Raw genomic sequence first — 12,667 nt, forward strand, 5'->3', positions numbered from 1 at the left:
AAAATGAAGTCTCATCTCCATCCTTTCCCTTTTAACCCTTTTTACAAATTGTGACTATAAAAACTCTTAACAAAACCGAACTCTTTTAACACCAAAATCAAATAATCCGAAACCGTTTAAGGACCACTCGTGAGTCATTGCAATGAGGATGAGTTTGATGATGGTGGTTTTTGTAGTTTGCATGGTCATATTCATCTTTGAAGAGGACAAAGAAACGTATTTATGAGATAGAAACGATCATAAAAAGAAACGTAAACAAGACAACAAAAACAACTGAAATGATATGAAAATTTGAAACAACAGATTTCTATGCTGAATCTAAAAGCATGCTTCTAATCCCTTGTTAAAGATGGGAATGAAAGCTTCCATCTCAATGGCTGAAAGGCACACACCGATCTCCAGATCTTCGTTCGATTCTTTACAGGCGCTTAGAGATATGGAATCATTATAATCGATAGAAATCGTTTCGTGCTTTCTGGGTTTCCCCCATCCATAATCCAATTCGTAAAATTTCAGCTTTGGTGTTCCGGCAACCCCCATCATTGTCGTTGGCGTCCCTTGCGATAATAAACCACCAAACGGCCATTTATCGTTCACGACTCCATCTTTATCGGTCAACATCTTATGTAGATTTTCTCCATGCAATTTTGCAGCGTTCAAGAATCCATCGTTTCCTGTTAAAAGATCGGTTTTTGCGATGGACATACATAGAGCGACACAGTTCCCGAAATAGGCTGCCGGAATCGGTGGATCGATTCGTGCCCTACAATCGACCGAGAAACCAAATATTTCCAGCTCATCGTTGCGTGATTTCGCGATGCAACTCCAGATATACGCACATAATACTGTAAAAGATGATACGTATGGTAATGTTGGCAGCTCGGTTGAAACCCATTTCTTCAATCGATTGATGACAGTTCGAGTCAAGATAAACGTGGCTCGAACTTTATCGGTTGGTGCAGAAAGTCTTGGAGGTTGATAATCTTTGTTAAAAGTAGTTTCAATCTCCAAGTTCTTGAGATAGAGTTCATCTATTTTCGGGTAGTTTACAACTCTATCGAAAATGGGCAAAGTTCCATTAGCTAGAAACGACTCATCTGAACCAGATCTAGCGATCGACGTCCATGCCTTCAAGAAACAAAATCGAGTGCTGGCATCACCAAGGCTATGATGATTGGTCATTCCGATGGAGATACCAGAGTTTGGAAAAAACGTCACTTGAACGGAGAACACCGGAATCTTTACATGATCGGATTCTTTTGTAGCTTCCGGCAATAGAGGTATAAGATGATAAAACTTACCACAGTCTCGAGGGTGGTTTCCGGTAAGATCGTCGAAATCAAGAGCAGACTCTGCAATAGTGAACGCAACTGAGTCGCCGTCAACATAACGGATTTCAGGTTTTCGGGTAGGAGATGAAAAAACGATCAAGTTCCCTGTAAAAGGGAAAAAATGTTGGAGGGTGATCGATAAGGATTGTTTGAGATTGGGAACAATATCTTCGATGAAATGGGTTTTAGAGACAGATGGGAGTTCATAGAAGAAGAGATGGTGAACCGGAGAAAAGGTTAGCCATAAGATGTCGAAGAAAGTGAGCGGCAGAGAAGCGTCGGCTACGGTGGCCGGTGGTGGCGATACGTGGGAGTGGTCAAGAACCGTAAGGATGGGAAGGGAAGCCATGTTGTTAAATGAACCCAACAAGATCAAGAGATGGTCCTCGTTTAATTCCTCTTATATGTATAAAAGGATCCTAACAAAGTTTCTAAGCAAAAGTAGAATTTGTATTTTGCTTTTATAGAAGGTCCATTGTCTTCAAACATTGTTTGTCATTTCACTTTTAGTGGATCCTTAGTTTTGTCTATTTCCATACTTTTAAGTTTCTTTAATATATATATTTTAGGGTTGGGTTCACATCAGACCAAAGGTTTTTCGTGACATCCGTAAAACCAATTTATGTTCATTGATCAACTTTATAAGCTAATAATCTAATGGTCTAAAATTATACGGTGTCAATTTTGTAATTATTGAGAAGTCTCGTGGCGTTTCTGAATGTTCAGATCTGACGATTGTAGATGTTATCCAATGGTTGAGAATTGGTCTTACGGGTCTCACGAAAAACCATTGGTCTTACATGATCCCAAGTCTATATATATATATATATATATATAGGGTATATTTCAAATACAACCATGTTCATTTGTACAACAAATACAACCCAATTAATTGAGATATTTATGGAAATGATGAGAGTTCATTTATTATGATTTGTGATCACGTGAGACCCAGAGTTTTTCGTGAGACCCGTAAGACTAATTCTCAACATTTGAATTAGATCTACAATCTGACAATCTAAACATTCATAAATGCCACGAGACTTCTCAATAATCACAAAATTGCCACTGTGCAACTTTAGAGCTTATAGAGTTGATCAATGAACATAAATTGGTCTTAAAGGTCTCACGAAAAACCCTTCGTTTCATGTAAATCCAACCCTATATATATATATATGTAATATTATAGAGTTGGTGTTAGAGATCTCTTTCAAACCAAAATGCAAATAGTAGTCAACACTTCCATACTTGTTGAAGAGGAAGCACTAACTACAGGAAACTTTGTGGAATGTTATAAACAACGTCATAATAGAACTAAACTATACCATACCTCCTCTATTGTTGTCAACCATCACCACTACCGAAATCCACCATCTTTACATCCTCTATAATCAATGTCGTCCACCAACCACTGTCTCTACCTTCATAATTTAAGTAGAATTTGTATTTTGCTTTTGTAAAAGGTCCATTGTCTTTAACATTGTTTGTTTACCTCTTAATAGTTCTATTAAAATACAACATCTGAATCGTTAAGAGGTGAATCTTGTTTGACGAAAGAAAAATCTCAGGGTTTTTCGTTTACCTCTTAATAGTTATATTAAGAGACAACATTTGAATCGTTAAGAGGTAAATCTTGTTTGACAAAAAAAATTTCTTAATGGTTCTAAAACCTTCTTAATGATTTTGTATCATAGACCTTTCTTAACGATTCAGTGTCTTAATTTCATTGTAAACAATTACCAAACAATTATATTCTATTTTGTACCATATCATAAGAGTCTTTTAATCATTCTGAAGCAAACCAAACAGCCTCTGTAACAAAGGAGAATTAAAAAAAAAGCCGATTATAAACATACGACAGCAACAGTGCCGTTAAAGCCGCTGATGAAATATAATTTAGAAAGTGTGCAACAAAAACCAAGCGTTATCTCAAGATGTAACATTTATTTCACTTGTGATGAAAAATTTGAATATATTTACATGAGTTTTTGTGAAGTGGATTTTGTAAAAGTAAATTAATATTTTTATATATTTTTTTATATAAATATTTAAAATTGTTTTAGATGTATAATGTTGGTAAGAAAATTTAGGAAAATTTATAGTACAAAATATCATCAATGGTTTTGGGAAAATTTAGGAAAATTTCGAATGGTTCGTCAAAAACCTTCTCTTATATATTTTCATCACCAGGTTATCGGTTCGTACTCAATAAAAATAGATTTTGCAGTCGATTCACTACACTGTTTTAATGGACAAAAGTCCGAATATATGCACAAGGATGGTGGATCAGAGTGTTTGGCTATGCTTCAAGGAAACTTTCTCTCGAGTATATGTAGAGTACTTTGTCCGGCATTTTAAAAATCTTCGTCAAACTATTTGCCATCACGAAAATTCACTTATATGCTTAGCATTTGAAAGCATTCGAAAACACAAGCCACCCATCCAAATGTGATATTTAAATAACTTGTGTTCCTCCATTGATAATCATATGTTCAAACACAAACCATGTTTTAATTTGGCGATTTTTATTTACACTGGGATACAACATTTTACTTGCACTTGCACTATTTCAAATGTGAAATGCCACATTAATTACTAGTAGTTCTTATAATTCTCATTTAATTATGTCCATATATGCATAACCTTTCCAATAGTGTGCACAAACTCACACTGAAACTCAAGAAAAAGGAGAAAAAACTTATGAAACCAAGTTGAAATAGATCAGTAGCTGAAAAAATTTAGTCACGTTATAGGTTACTCTTTCATGCTCGATCTTCATGCTCCCGAGTTCTGTCTCCCTAAAATCAACACCACCTCATCACTGGTAACAGGGCGACGACCTCGTTGTCGCCACCTTTCGAGTCCCAACCACACATGTTGGTTGTTGCGGTGGTGCTGACCTTCCCATCCCTCAAAAGACCTCATCTTTTTTTCTTTCTTAGAACTCATCACTATGTACTTGTTTCTCTCTCTACATTTTACAACATATTTTCTGTTTAGATTCCTAATTCCTACTTTATGTTTAGATTCTCGATATGAATTGATATGTTACGAAACATCTGTAATCCTTATTTAATGTAAACAAATAACTAAAAGTGGGCATTGCTTAGGGGTTTTTGGTAAACATGAGTTATTTTCTTATATTAGGTTCATTAAGGTCATCTTCACCTAAAAAGATAAAAATAAAATTTTAAAAGTCGTGGATGATCCGCCGGTACTGTTATTATCATCGACGGATTGATAGTTGATCGGACAAATTATAATTAGTCGCATAATCGTGACAATCCGTAGAAAAACACGAACAAAATTCAACCGTTGGTAAAACTCGTTGGTGATACTCCTTTCTCTCTCTCTCTCTCTCTCTCTCTATATATATATATATATATATGTGTGTGTGTGTGTGGGGGGATTTGGTTCTTGTGAGAATGACTTTCTTGGTTATAACATGAAAACAAAAACCTTCATCTAACTCTATCAATCTGCATCTATTTATGTTCACAGATCTTCATCTACCTTTATCAATTTGTATTCACAAATTTTCATCTACCTTCCATTTTTCATCAAGCTTCATGTATCTATTGACTATTTCTATTATCATCGTTGAAACTTCAACAAATTATGGGTCGTTTGTTTGTCTCTTAATAGTTCCATGATGAGGAAGACCTTGAATAGCTAAACGGTAAACCGTGTTTGGTGAAAGAACCTTTCCTCTTAGGCATCATTTGAAAAACATAAGCTACCTTATAAGTTAGTTTTTAAGCTAACTTATATTTTGGATAATTGTTTGGATGCACATGTAACACCCCCAATATTACATTTGCATATAACCATATATTTTCGTATATCAAAAATATAATTTATACAATTAGTCCCACTAATTACAAAAGCTACATTACAAAATAGCTACCAAATATTTTTGCACAATATCCATATACAACATTTGAATACATAACAAGTATTCAAATACAAAAGAAGAATATGATAGCTCAAAATCACATGCAAGCATATATATATATATATATATATGTGTGTGTGTGTGTGTGTGTGTGTAATACTTCACAATTTTCCCTTCCCCTTATCTTCAGATTGAGCACGACCTGTAAGACATATTTTTGAAACACAAAATAAGGGTTAGACCTTGAGATTTAGTGAGAAATCTCTTGGTTGCTATTACAGGGTGAATAATCATCAAATCATGATTATAAACTCATATTTGTAATAATAACAAATATACATCATTTTAATATAATAAACCTTATTTATCGCATCAAAATAGCCAAATAACTTGATAAACACATTCTGAGTAAATTTGTCGTATCATATAGATGATTATAAAATTTTCTCGCATCACAGGGGTGAGACAACCCATCTCCTCGCAACACACTGGTGCGAGTACATCAACTCATCGCATCACATTGATGCGATAAACCCAACTTGTCGTATCATACAGGTGCGATAAGTCAATCTTGTCGCATCACAAGGATGCGATAAACTCACTCATGGCATTAAAAAGGTGCGATAATCACTTTTTATCGCATCACTAGAATGCGATAACTCTAAGTTATCGCATCATACAGATGCGACAATTTCAAGTCATCGTATCATAAGGATGGGATAGCAATGAATGTTTTCATTAAAAACCCAGATTTTATAACTCATGCTTTTGCAACCCTTATCCTGGTATACACCTCTCCCTCATATGACACCCTTATCCCAGTATACACCTCTCCTTAGTATATCACCCTTATCATCAAAATACACCTCTCCTTGATACGTCACCCTTATTCCAACACATGATACAAACATATCATATTCTCACAATTATGCTAATTATAGCATCCAAAACAGTTTTATAAACATCTCCTCATATAAAGAACGATACGGTTCAAATTTCCAAATTACCAAAACAGGAAAGTTTTAAATAACTCATCTTAATTACAAAGAAATGAAGTTATGGAGATGAATATCAACTAATACAGTTAAGAATTTAGAGAATTCAGCTTCTAACTCTTCCCTTTTCGATTTCTGATAAGTTCGTACCAAGGAACACACACCCATAAAACTTTCTTTTTAAGTTTCCCTTTTTAAACCTTGCCTTATCCCAATGAGATAACATATAATTTTATATAATAAGCACTTTAAGAATAAGGCGGTGAGGCTTTTAAATAATTTAAGCATAATATCAACAAAAAAAACCCCTTCAACTTACCACCAATAATAAAAAAATAACCTTGAACTTTTTAACCGATAAACCTGGTTATAATATTATTCTCGTTCAAAAAAATTCTTTCCTGGAATCTATTTAATCAAACAACTGAGGATATTTTAATCTCATTTCTGATTCCAATTCCCAAGTACATTCTTGACCCTTATGAAAATGCCACTGTACCTTCACAATATTGATTTCTTTATTTCTCAAAACTTTTGTTTTCTTGTCAGTGACGGCCTCAGGGGTTTCTATGAAATTAAATTTACTACCAATTTGCACTTCAAGTAATGGTATTGCTAATTCGGATCGGCTAAACAAATTCGTAGGTTAGAGACATGGAAAGTGTTGTGAATAGCATTGAGTTCCTCAGGAAACTCCAACTGATATATGCTACTGAACCAACCCGCTTACAAATTCTGAATGGCCCAATGTACCTTGGACTGAGCTTACCTCTTTTCTCGAATCAAATGATACTCTTCCACGGAGAAACTTTTAACATTACGAAATCTTCTATCAGAAATTCAATCGATTTATGATGTCTGTCAGCGTAACTTTTCTGTCGGTCCTAAGCTGTTTTAATTCGTTCTCTTATTTGATCTATCTTTTCAGTAGTTATTTGAATGATTTCTAGACCAGTCAATTGCTTTTCCCCTACTTCATTCCAACACAATGACGTTATGCACTTTTTCCATACAAAACCTCATACGGTACTGATTGAATGCTGGAATGATAACTATTGTCGTAAGCAAATTCAACTAGAGGCAGATGATTTTCCCAAGATCCATCGAAATCAATAATACAAGATCTCAGCATATCTTCAAGGGTTTGAATCGTTCTTTCACTCTGCTGATCTGTTTGAAGGTAATACGTCGTACTTAATCTGATATGAGATCCCATAGCTCTTTAGAAGCTTTCCCAAAACTTAGAGGTAAATATGTTGTCCCTATCTGAGACTATTGATAACGGAACACCATGACAAGTCACAATTTCTTCCATGTAAATCTTTGCAAGCCTTTCTAAAGGATAATTCTCCTTAATAGGCAGGAAGTTGCTTAGATTTAGTTAGATGATCCATAATAACCCATATAGCATCATATCCATTCGGAGTTCGCGGTAACTTCATGATGAAATCCATTGTGATATGATTTTGCAATATCATTCTTCACTCTTGGATGAATCGAGTATCACAATCTGTGACTCTCGTCTAAAATCAGTTCAAGGTTGTTCCGAAACGTGGTATCCAAATTCTGCCTTGGAAACATAGAATCCATTTGTCATTATTTGTTAAGATTGAAATCATTCCACCAACTCTTACGGCTTTGAATGTATCTTTTTTGACAACTTTACCTTGACATCTCAAGATTTCATTATGAATGTCGGGAATTAAGTTTGTTCTCAATGCTATGACTTTAATTATTCCACTCTTTTCCTTCGGACTAAGCGCGTCAGCCACCACGTTTGTCTTCCCAAGATAAAAAATTCACAATCATAGTCATTTACCAACTCAATCCATCATCTTTGCCGCATATTTAGTTTATTTTGATTAAACAAATGTTGAGGGCTTTTATGGTCAGTGAAAATTTGACATTTGGTTCGCAACAAATAATGTCACCAAATTTTCAATGCAAAAACTACGGCCGCAAGTTCTATGTCATGTGTCAGGTACTATTTGTCGTGATCTTTTAATTATCTGGAAGCGTAAGTAATAAATTTCTCTCTCCGCATCAATACACGCCCCAGATCCAGTTTTGAAGCATTACTGTATACCACAAAATCTTTAGACCCATCCAGTGACGATGATTAAAGCTACTTATATATGACAATTGTTCATTAGTTCACACCATTCATAAGTTAAAAATTACATATTAATAAATGAAGGAGTAATTAAAGCTTGATGTGGGTTTCAAAACGATGGAGTAATTAGCGAAAAAGTAATTAATGGTAAAAGAAATCTTCCTATTTTTTTTTCAAAATTACCCTTTATTCATGATTATTCACCAATGTTTATTAAGCATCATTTTTTTAATTTATTATAAAAATACCCTGATTAATTTGATCCATAGATTACAAAGATTAAAGGCTAGAATTAGTTTACATAGCTAACACTAATTATTAGGTTAACAATTAAACAAGCCTATATATAGGGGCACGTTCTTTTGTTAACCCAATAATTGGTGTTAACTTTGTTAACCAATCTTGGCCCTTGATTATTAAAATCTACGGATGAGATCAATTGTGGTATATTTGTAATTAATTAAAAATGATGGATATCAAAACATAGGTGAAGAAGGGTATTTTTGGGAAAGATGTCCAAATCGATTACAAATCGATAATTAATTAATTACATCGGTTAGAAATCGGTAATTACTCATTCCTTTTATAGTTCGTAGAATCATCCGGGTTGCATTATGAACACTTATGAATACATATGAACATATATGTAACTTATTAACTAATCTTAGTTCGTGACTTCCACATATGAACATACGAGAATACTTATGAACACTTATTTGCACCTATTAAAACTTATGAATACTAATTAAAGTAATTGACTTGTACATATGAACATAATAATATATAATCAAAGTATTTCGCTTGTGAACACATATTGGCCAAATGTTAGATGTATATAGATATTGTTTTTATGAACGCACTAAAACATATGTGAACAATATATACATATATGAACATTGACGACTACATATATGTTGAAGATATAATAAGCATAATATTTTAGATATAATCATGAAGTTGATGTTTTTGTAACCGCCCATTAATGAATGTAAAGTTAAGATAAAAAAGAAGATTACAATTGTGTTCTTAATATTAATTGTATGGTGATAGAAGAACCTAATTTAACAAAGATTTGTAATTGGTCTAAATGGTTTTTATAGTTAATACTTTTTTCATGGTTAACAAATGATCTCTGCTCTCTCTCTCTCTCTCTCTCTCTCTATATATATATATATGTATATATATATATATAGTCAGGTTCAAGGGAAACTGTAAAAAGAAATAAAAAACTGAGGAGCACTCTGGTAACCGTGCATGTGGATGATATACACATGTGCATACTGATAATTTTAAGCAATTTGTTTGGTATAATGCACACGTGCATAAAAACCAAGAAACATCTTCTACTACCAGTATAGACATGTGCATATCGTCTAGATGAACGGTTACCAGGGTGTTCCTCAGTTTTTTTTATTTTTTTGAGGTTTTCCACTGAACTTTCCTCTCTTTGTGTGTATATATACATACATACATACATACACACACATACATATATATATATATATTATTTATAATATCCCCTCCTCTGTGCGGACCAACACAAACCTAACACTCCTAACTTCTGTTATGCAAGTCCTTTTAACCCAAGAATCATTTATCACACCACATGTGTTAATTTCCAAAAACTTGTAAAAATACCGTATCACAGTTAAGGTAATAATCCAAACATGCTAATCTAGTATAACATAGAAGTAATAATCCATTTGATAATATATGCATTTCGATTCAAAAATGGTTAAAAGAAAACTCAACTTAATCACGATAAACGTAGAATTAAACTTTAATCGATTGAAATGATCAAAAGCGCACATGAAACCCAAACCGAACACTTGAATCTGGATCAATTAAGCATGGATCACAAACTAAGAAATTAAATTCAATCCTCTACTTCAAAGAATAACAGTTGTCGAGACTGATAAATATTAAGCTCTAACTGTTGTAAATCACAATATTAATTGTAATAGTGGTAAGTCAGGCCGAATCCATAGTGATTGAATGTGACTATCATTCAACTTCTATACTTTAAGCAAAAGGGGGTGGATTAAGATATTTACTAACACTAATTATACGAGTAAAAAATATAATTCAAAAGACCAACAATATCTCACTTTCGATTGTTATGCAAACGCTATCATTAATTCATATGATGCAAAATGGTAAAACAAGCCCAAATTGGCTTAGTTGTCAAAATCTTTGACAACCTCAATTTTCCTTAGAGATATACATTGATAAAAACAAGTTCTTTAATCAAATTTTAATCCCAAATGGCAATTTGAAAAAACTCTCAAATTTATAGGTGTGGTCAACACTAACGAGTTAGTATTATCATCAATTCAAAGCAATAAGCTCATAAGCTCGATTTATTACAGTATCGATTGCAAGAAGCAAATTGAAAACATTATTAAGACCAAATGATTACGTATCTAGGGTTTTGAATTGTTGTTTCCTAAAAGAACATGAATTAATTGATAACTAAAATGAAAATGACATTCATATAAAAATCAAGCAAATAAACTCGTTCATAACATCTTACAAAGAAATCTCAAAAAAATACATCAACGATTTAAAGGTTGACTATTGTTGTAAATAAAAACGAGTTACTCGACTAAACTAAACGGAACGAAGAGGTAGAAATCGGTTCAAATCTTCTCACTTTCTCCCAAAAATCGTCCCTAAGTCTCCTCTCCCTAAACAATGGTTTCCAAGTCAATTTTTACAAGCAAATGGAAAAACTGCTCAAGAATCAAAAAAGTCAAAATTAGTCCCTCAGGAAAATATACGACCCTTGCATGCAACCCTGACATGCCAGGGTAGCATTTTTTGTATCGTAAGTTCATACCAAAATGTGCGACCCTTGCATGGCAGAGTAGCATGTTTCGATAGCCTTAAGTTCATACCACAATGTGTGACCTTGCATGCGAACCTTGCATGGTAGGGTAGCATTTTCCCCTGTTTTGCTTTTTTTTTTTTACATGTATCATACAACCCTATTAAGCACGACAATCATTTTTCCTAGCATTTCTCGTGCATTTCTTGCTCTGGTCAACTTAAAACTTGGATTAAGCTTATAAAAAATAAATTACGCCTGCTAAAATATAAAAAGTAAGGATTTTGAGCCTATAAACACAAAGTAAAACATGAAAATCCGATGTTATCAAAATATGCCCACACTTCGAACTTTGGCCGTCCTTGGGCAAATTCTAAGAATTTAGCACGATATAAGACTCGTTGATTACGAGTTTTCATAAATATTCATAGCCTTTCATGAGAATGCAATCTTTCATGAGAATGCAATTTGACAAGTATATCAATAACTGACAAACAAGACAAATCCAAGATGAACACAGGCTAATATCATAGACATCTCACGAAGGGTATGAATCTATCATATCCGCTCAATTCACTCTTGGCATCAATTCACATGCACATACACTACCATCAGCTTGAACTAAGTCTGAATTCTCCATTGTCAGTGGTCAACACTAAATGTGGATCAAAAGCTCTTTTAAGTCAGGATGGTAACTTGGCTAGGGTCAAAGCGGGGAAATATTTGGTAAAGTGACTATTTTTTAGACTTTGGAAATAAAATCATGCATCAAAAGATCTACTCCCACATTTTGTACACCCATGCCTAAATAAAATTTAAACTCAAAATAAGAATAAACTTTATCTTGAGGTACAAATGAAAGAGATGATGCTTAATTAAATTAAATGGGTTTTCTAACCTTTTTAAACTAAACCCTCAATATAGCCAATTTACACTCTTAGCCCCTCTACTTTCATACTTTCTAAAAATCAAAACCCAAGGGTAATATAATTGTTATAAAAAACAATATATTCTATTAAAGAGATTAATGTCAATTTATTTTTTTAATTAAATTAATTTATCTTTTTAAAAAAAATTCTATATATAATATATATTGTTTTATAATATAGATAAAAGTACATATACTATAATCTATAAAATTACATATAATATAACTTAATATGCACGATTAATAAAGCAACACAAATAAAAATTACATCAACTGTAAGCGGATTTGGTTGAAGAGATTTGGAGCCGATTTAAATGAGAAAAAACAATGATTAATGCAATATTTTTTTATTTATATATAATCTTTTTAGTTCAAGAAATGTTGTGTTTTGATATAATATAATTATATATATATATATATATATATATATATATATATATAGGAGTGATCATATGAAAACCGCCCTCATTTGTGTAAWCCGTGCAAACCACCTTCATCTGTCGATTTCATTATTTAATCTTATGAAATTTTTTCATGAAATTGTTTAATCTTGTGAAATTGTTTCATATAATACTTTT

The 12,667-nt window shown here is 33.0% G+C and overlaps 1 protein-coding gene across 1 annotated transcript; it reads right to left on the reverse strand.

Moving 5' to 3' along the window:
* Positions 1-204: 204 nt before the first annotated feature.
* LOC112524723 (malonyl-coenzyme A:anthocyanin 3-O-glucoside-6''-O-malonyltransferase-like) lies at positions 205-1,691 on the reverse strand. The gene has a single exon (XM_025134681.1). It carries the CDS (start codon positions 1,678-1,680, stop codon positions 319-321), a length of 1,362 nt encoding a protein of 453 aa, XP_024990449.1. The 5' UTR covers positions 1,681-1,691; the 3' UTR covers positions 205-318.
* Between the last annotated feature and the right edge of the window lie 10,976 nt (positions 1,692-12,667).

The sequence above is a fragment of the Cynara cardunculus genome (genome assembly GCF_001531365.2).
Source record: "Cynara cardunculus var. scolymus isolate 2C chromosome LG 13, CcrdV1, whole genome shotgun sequence".
In the NCBI taxonomy this organism is placed as follows: Eukaryota; Viridiplantae; Streptophyta; class Magnoliopsida; order Asterales; family Asteraceae; genus Cynara; species Cynara cardunculus.

Bases quoted from the DNA above. Each gene is read 5' to 3' on its own strand.
- LOC112524723 (XM_025134681.1), bottom strand. From the start codon at position 1,680: ATGGCTTCCCTTCCCATCCTTACGGTTCTTGACCACTCCCACGTATCG.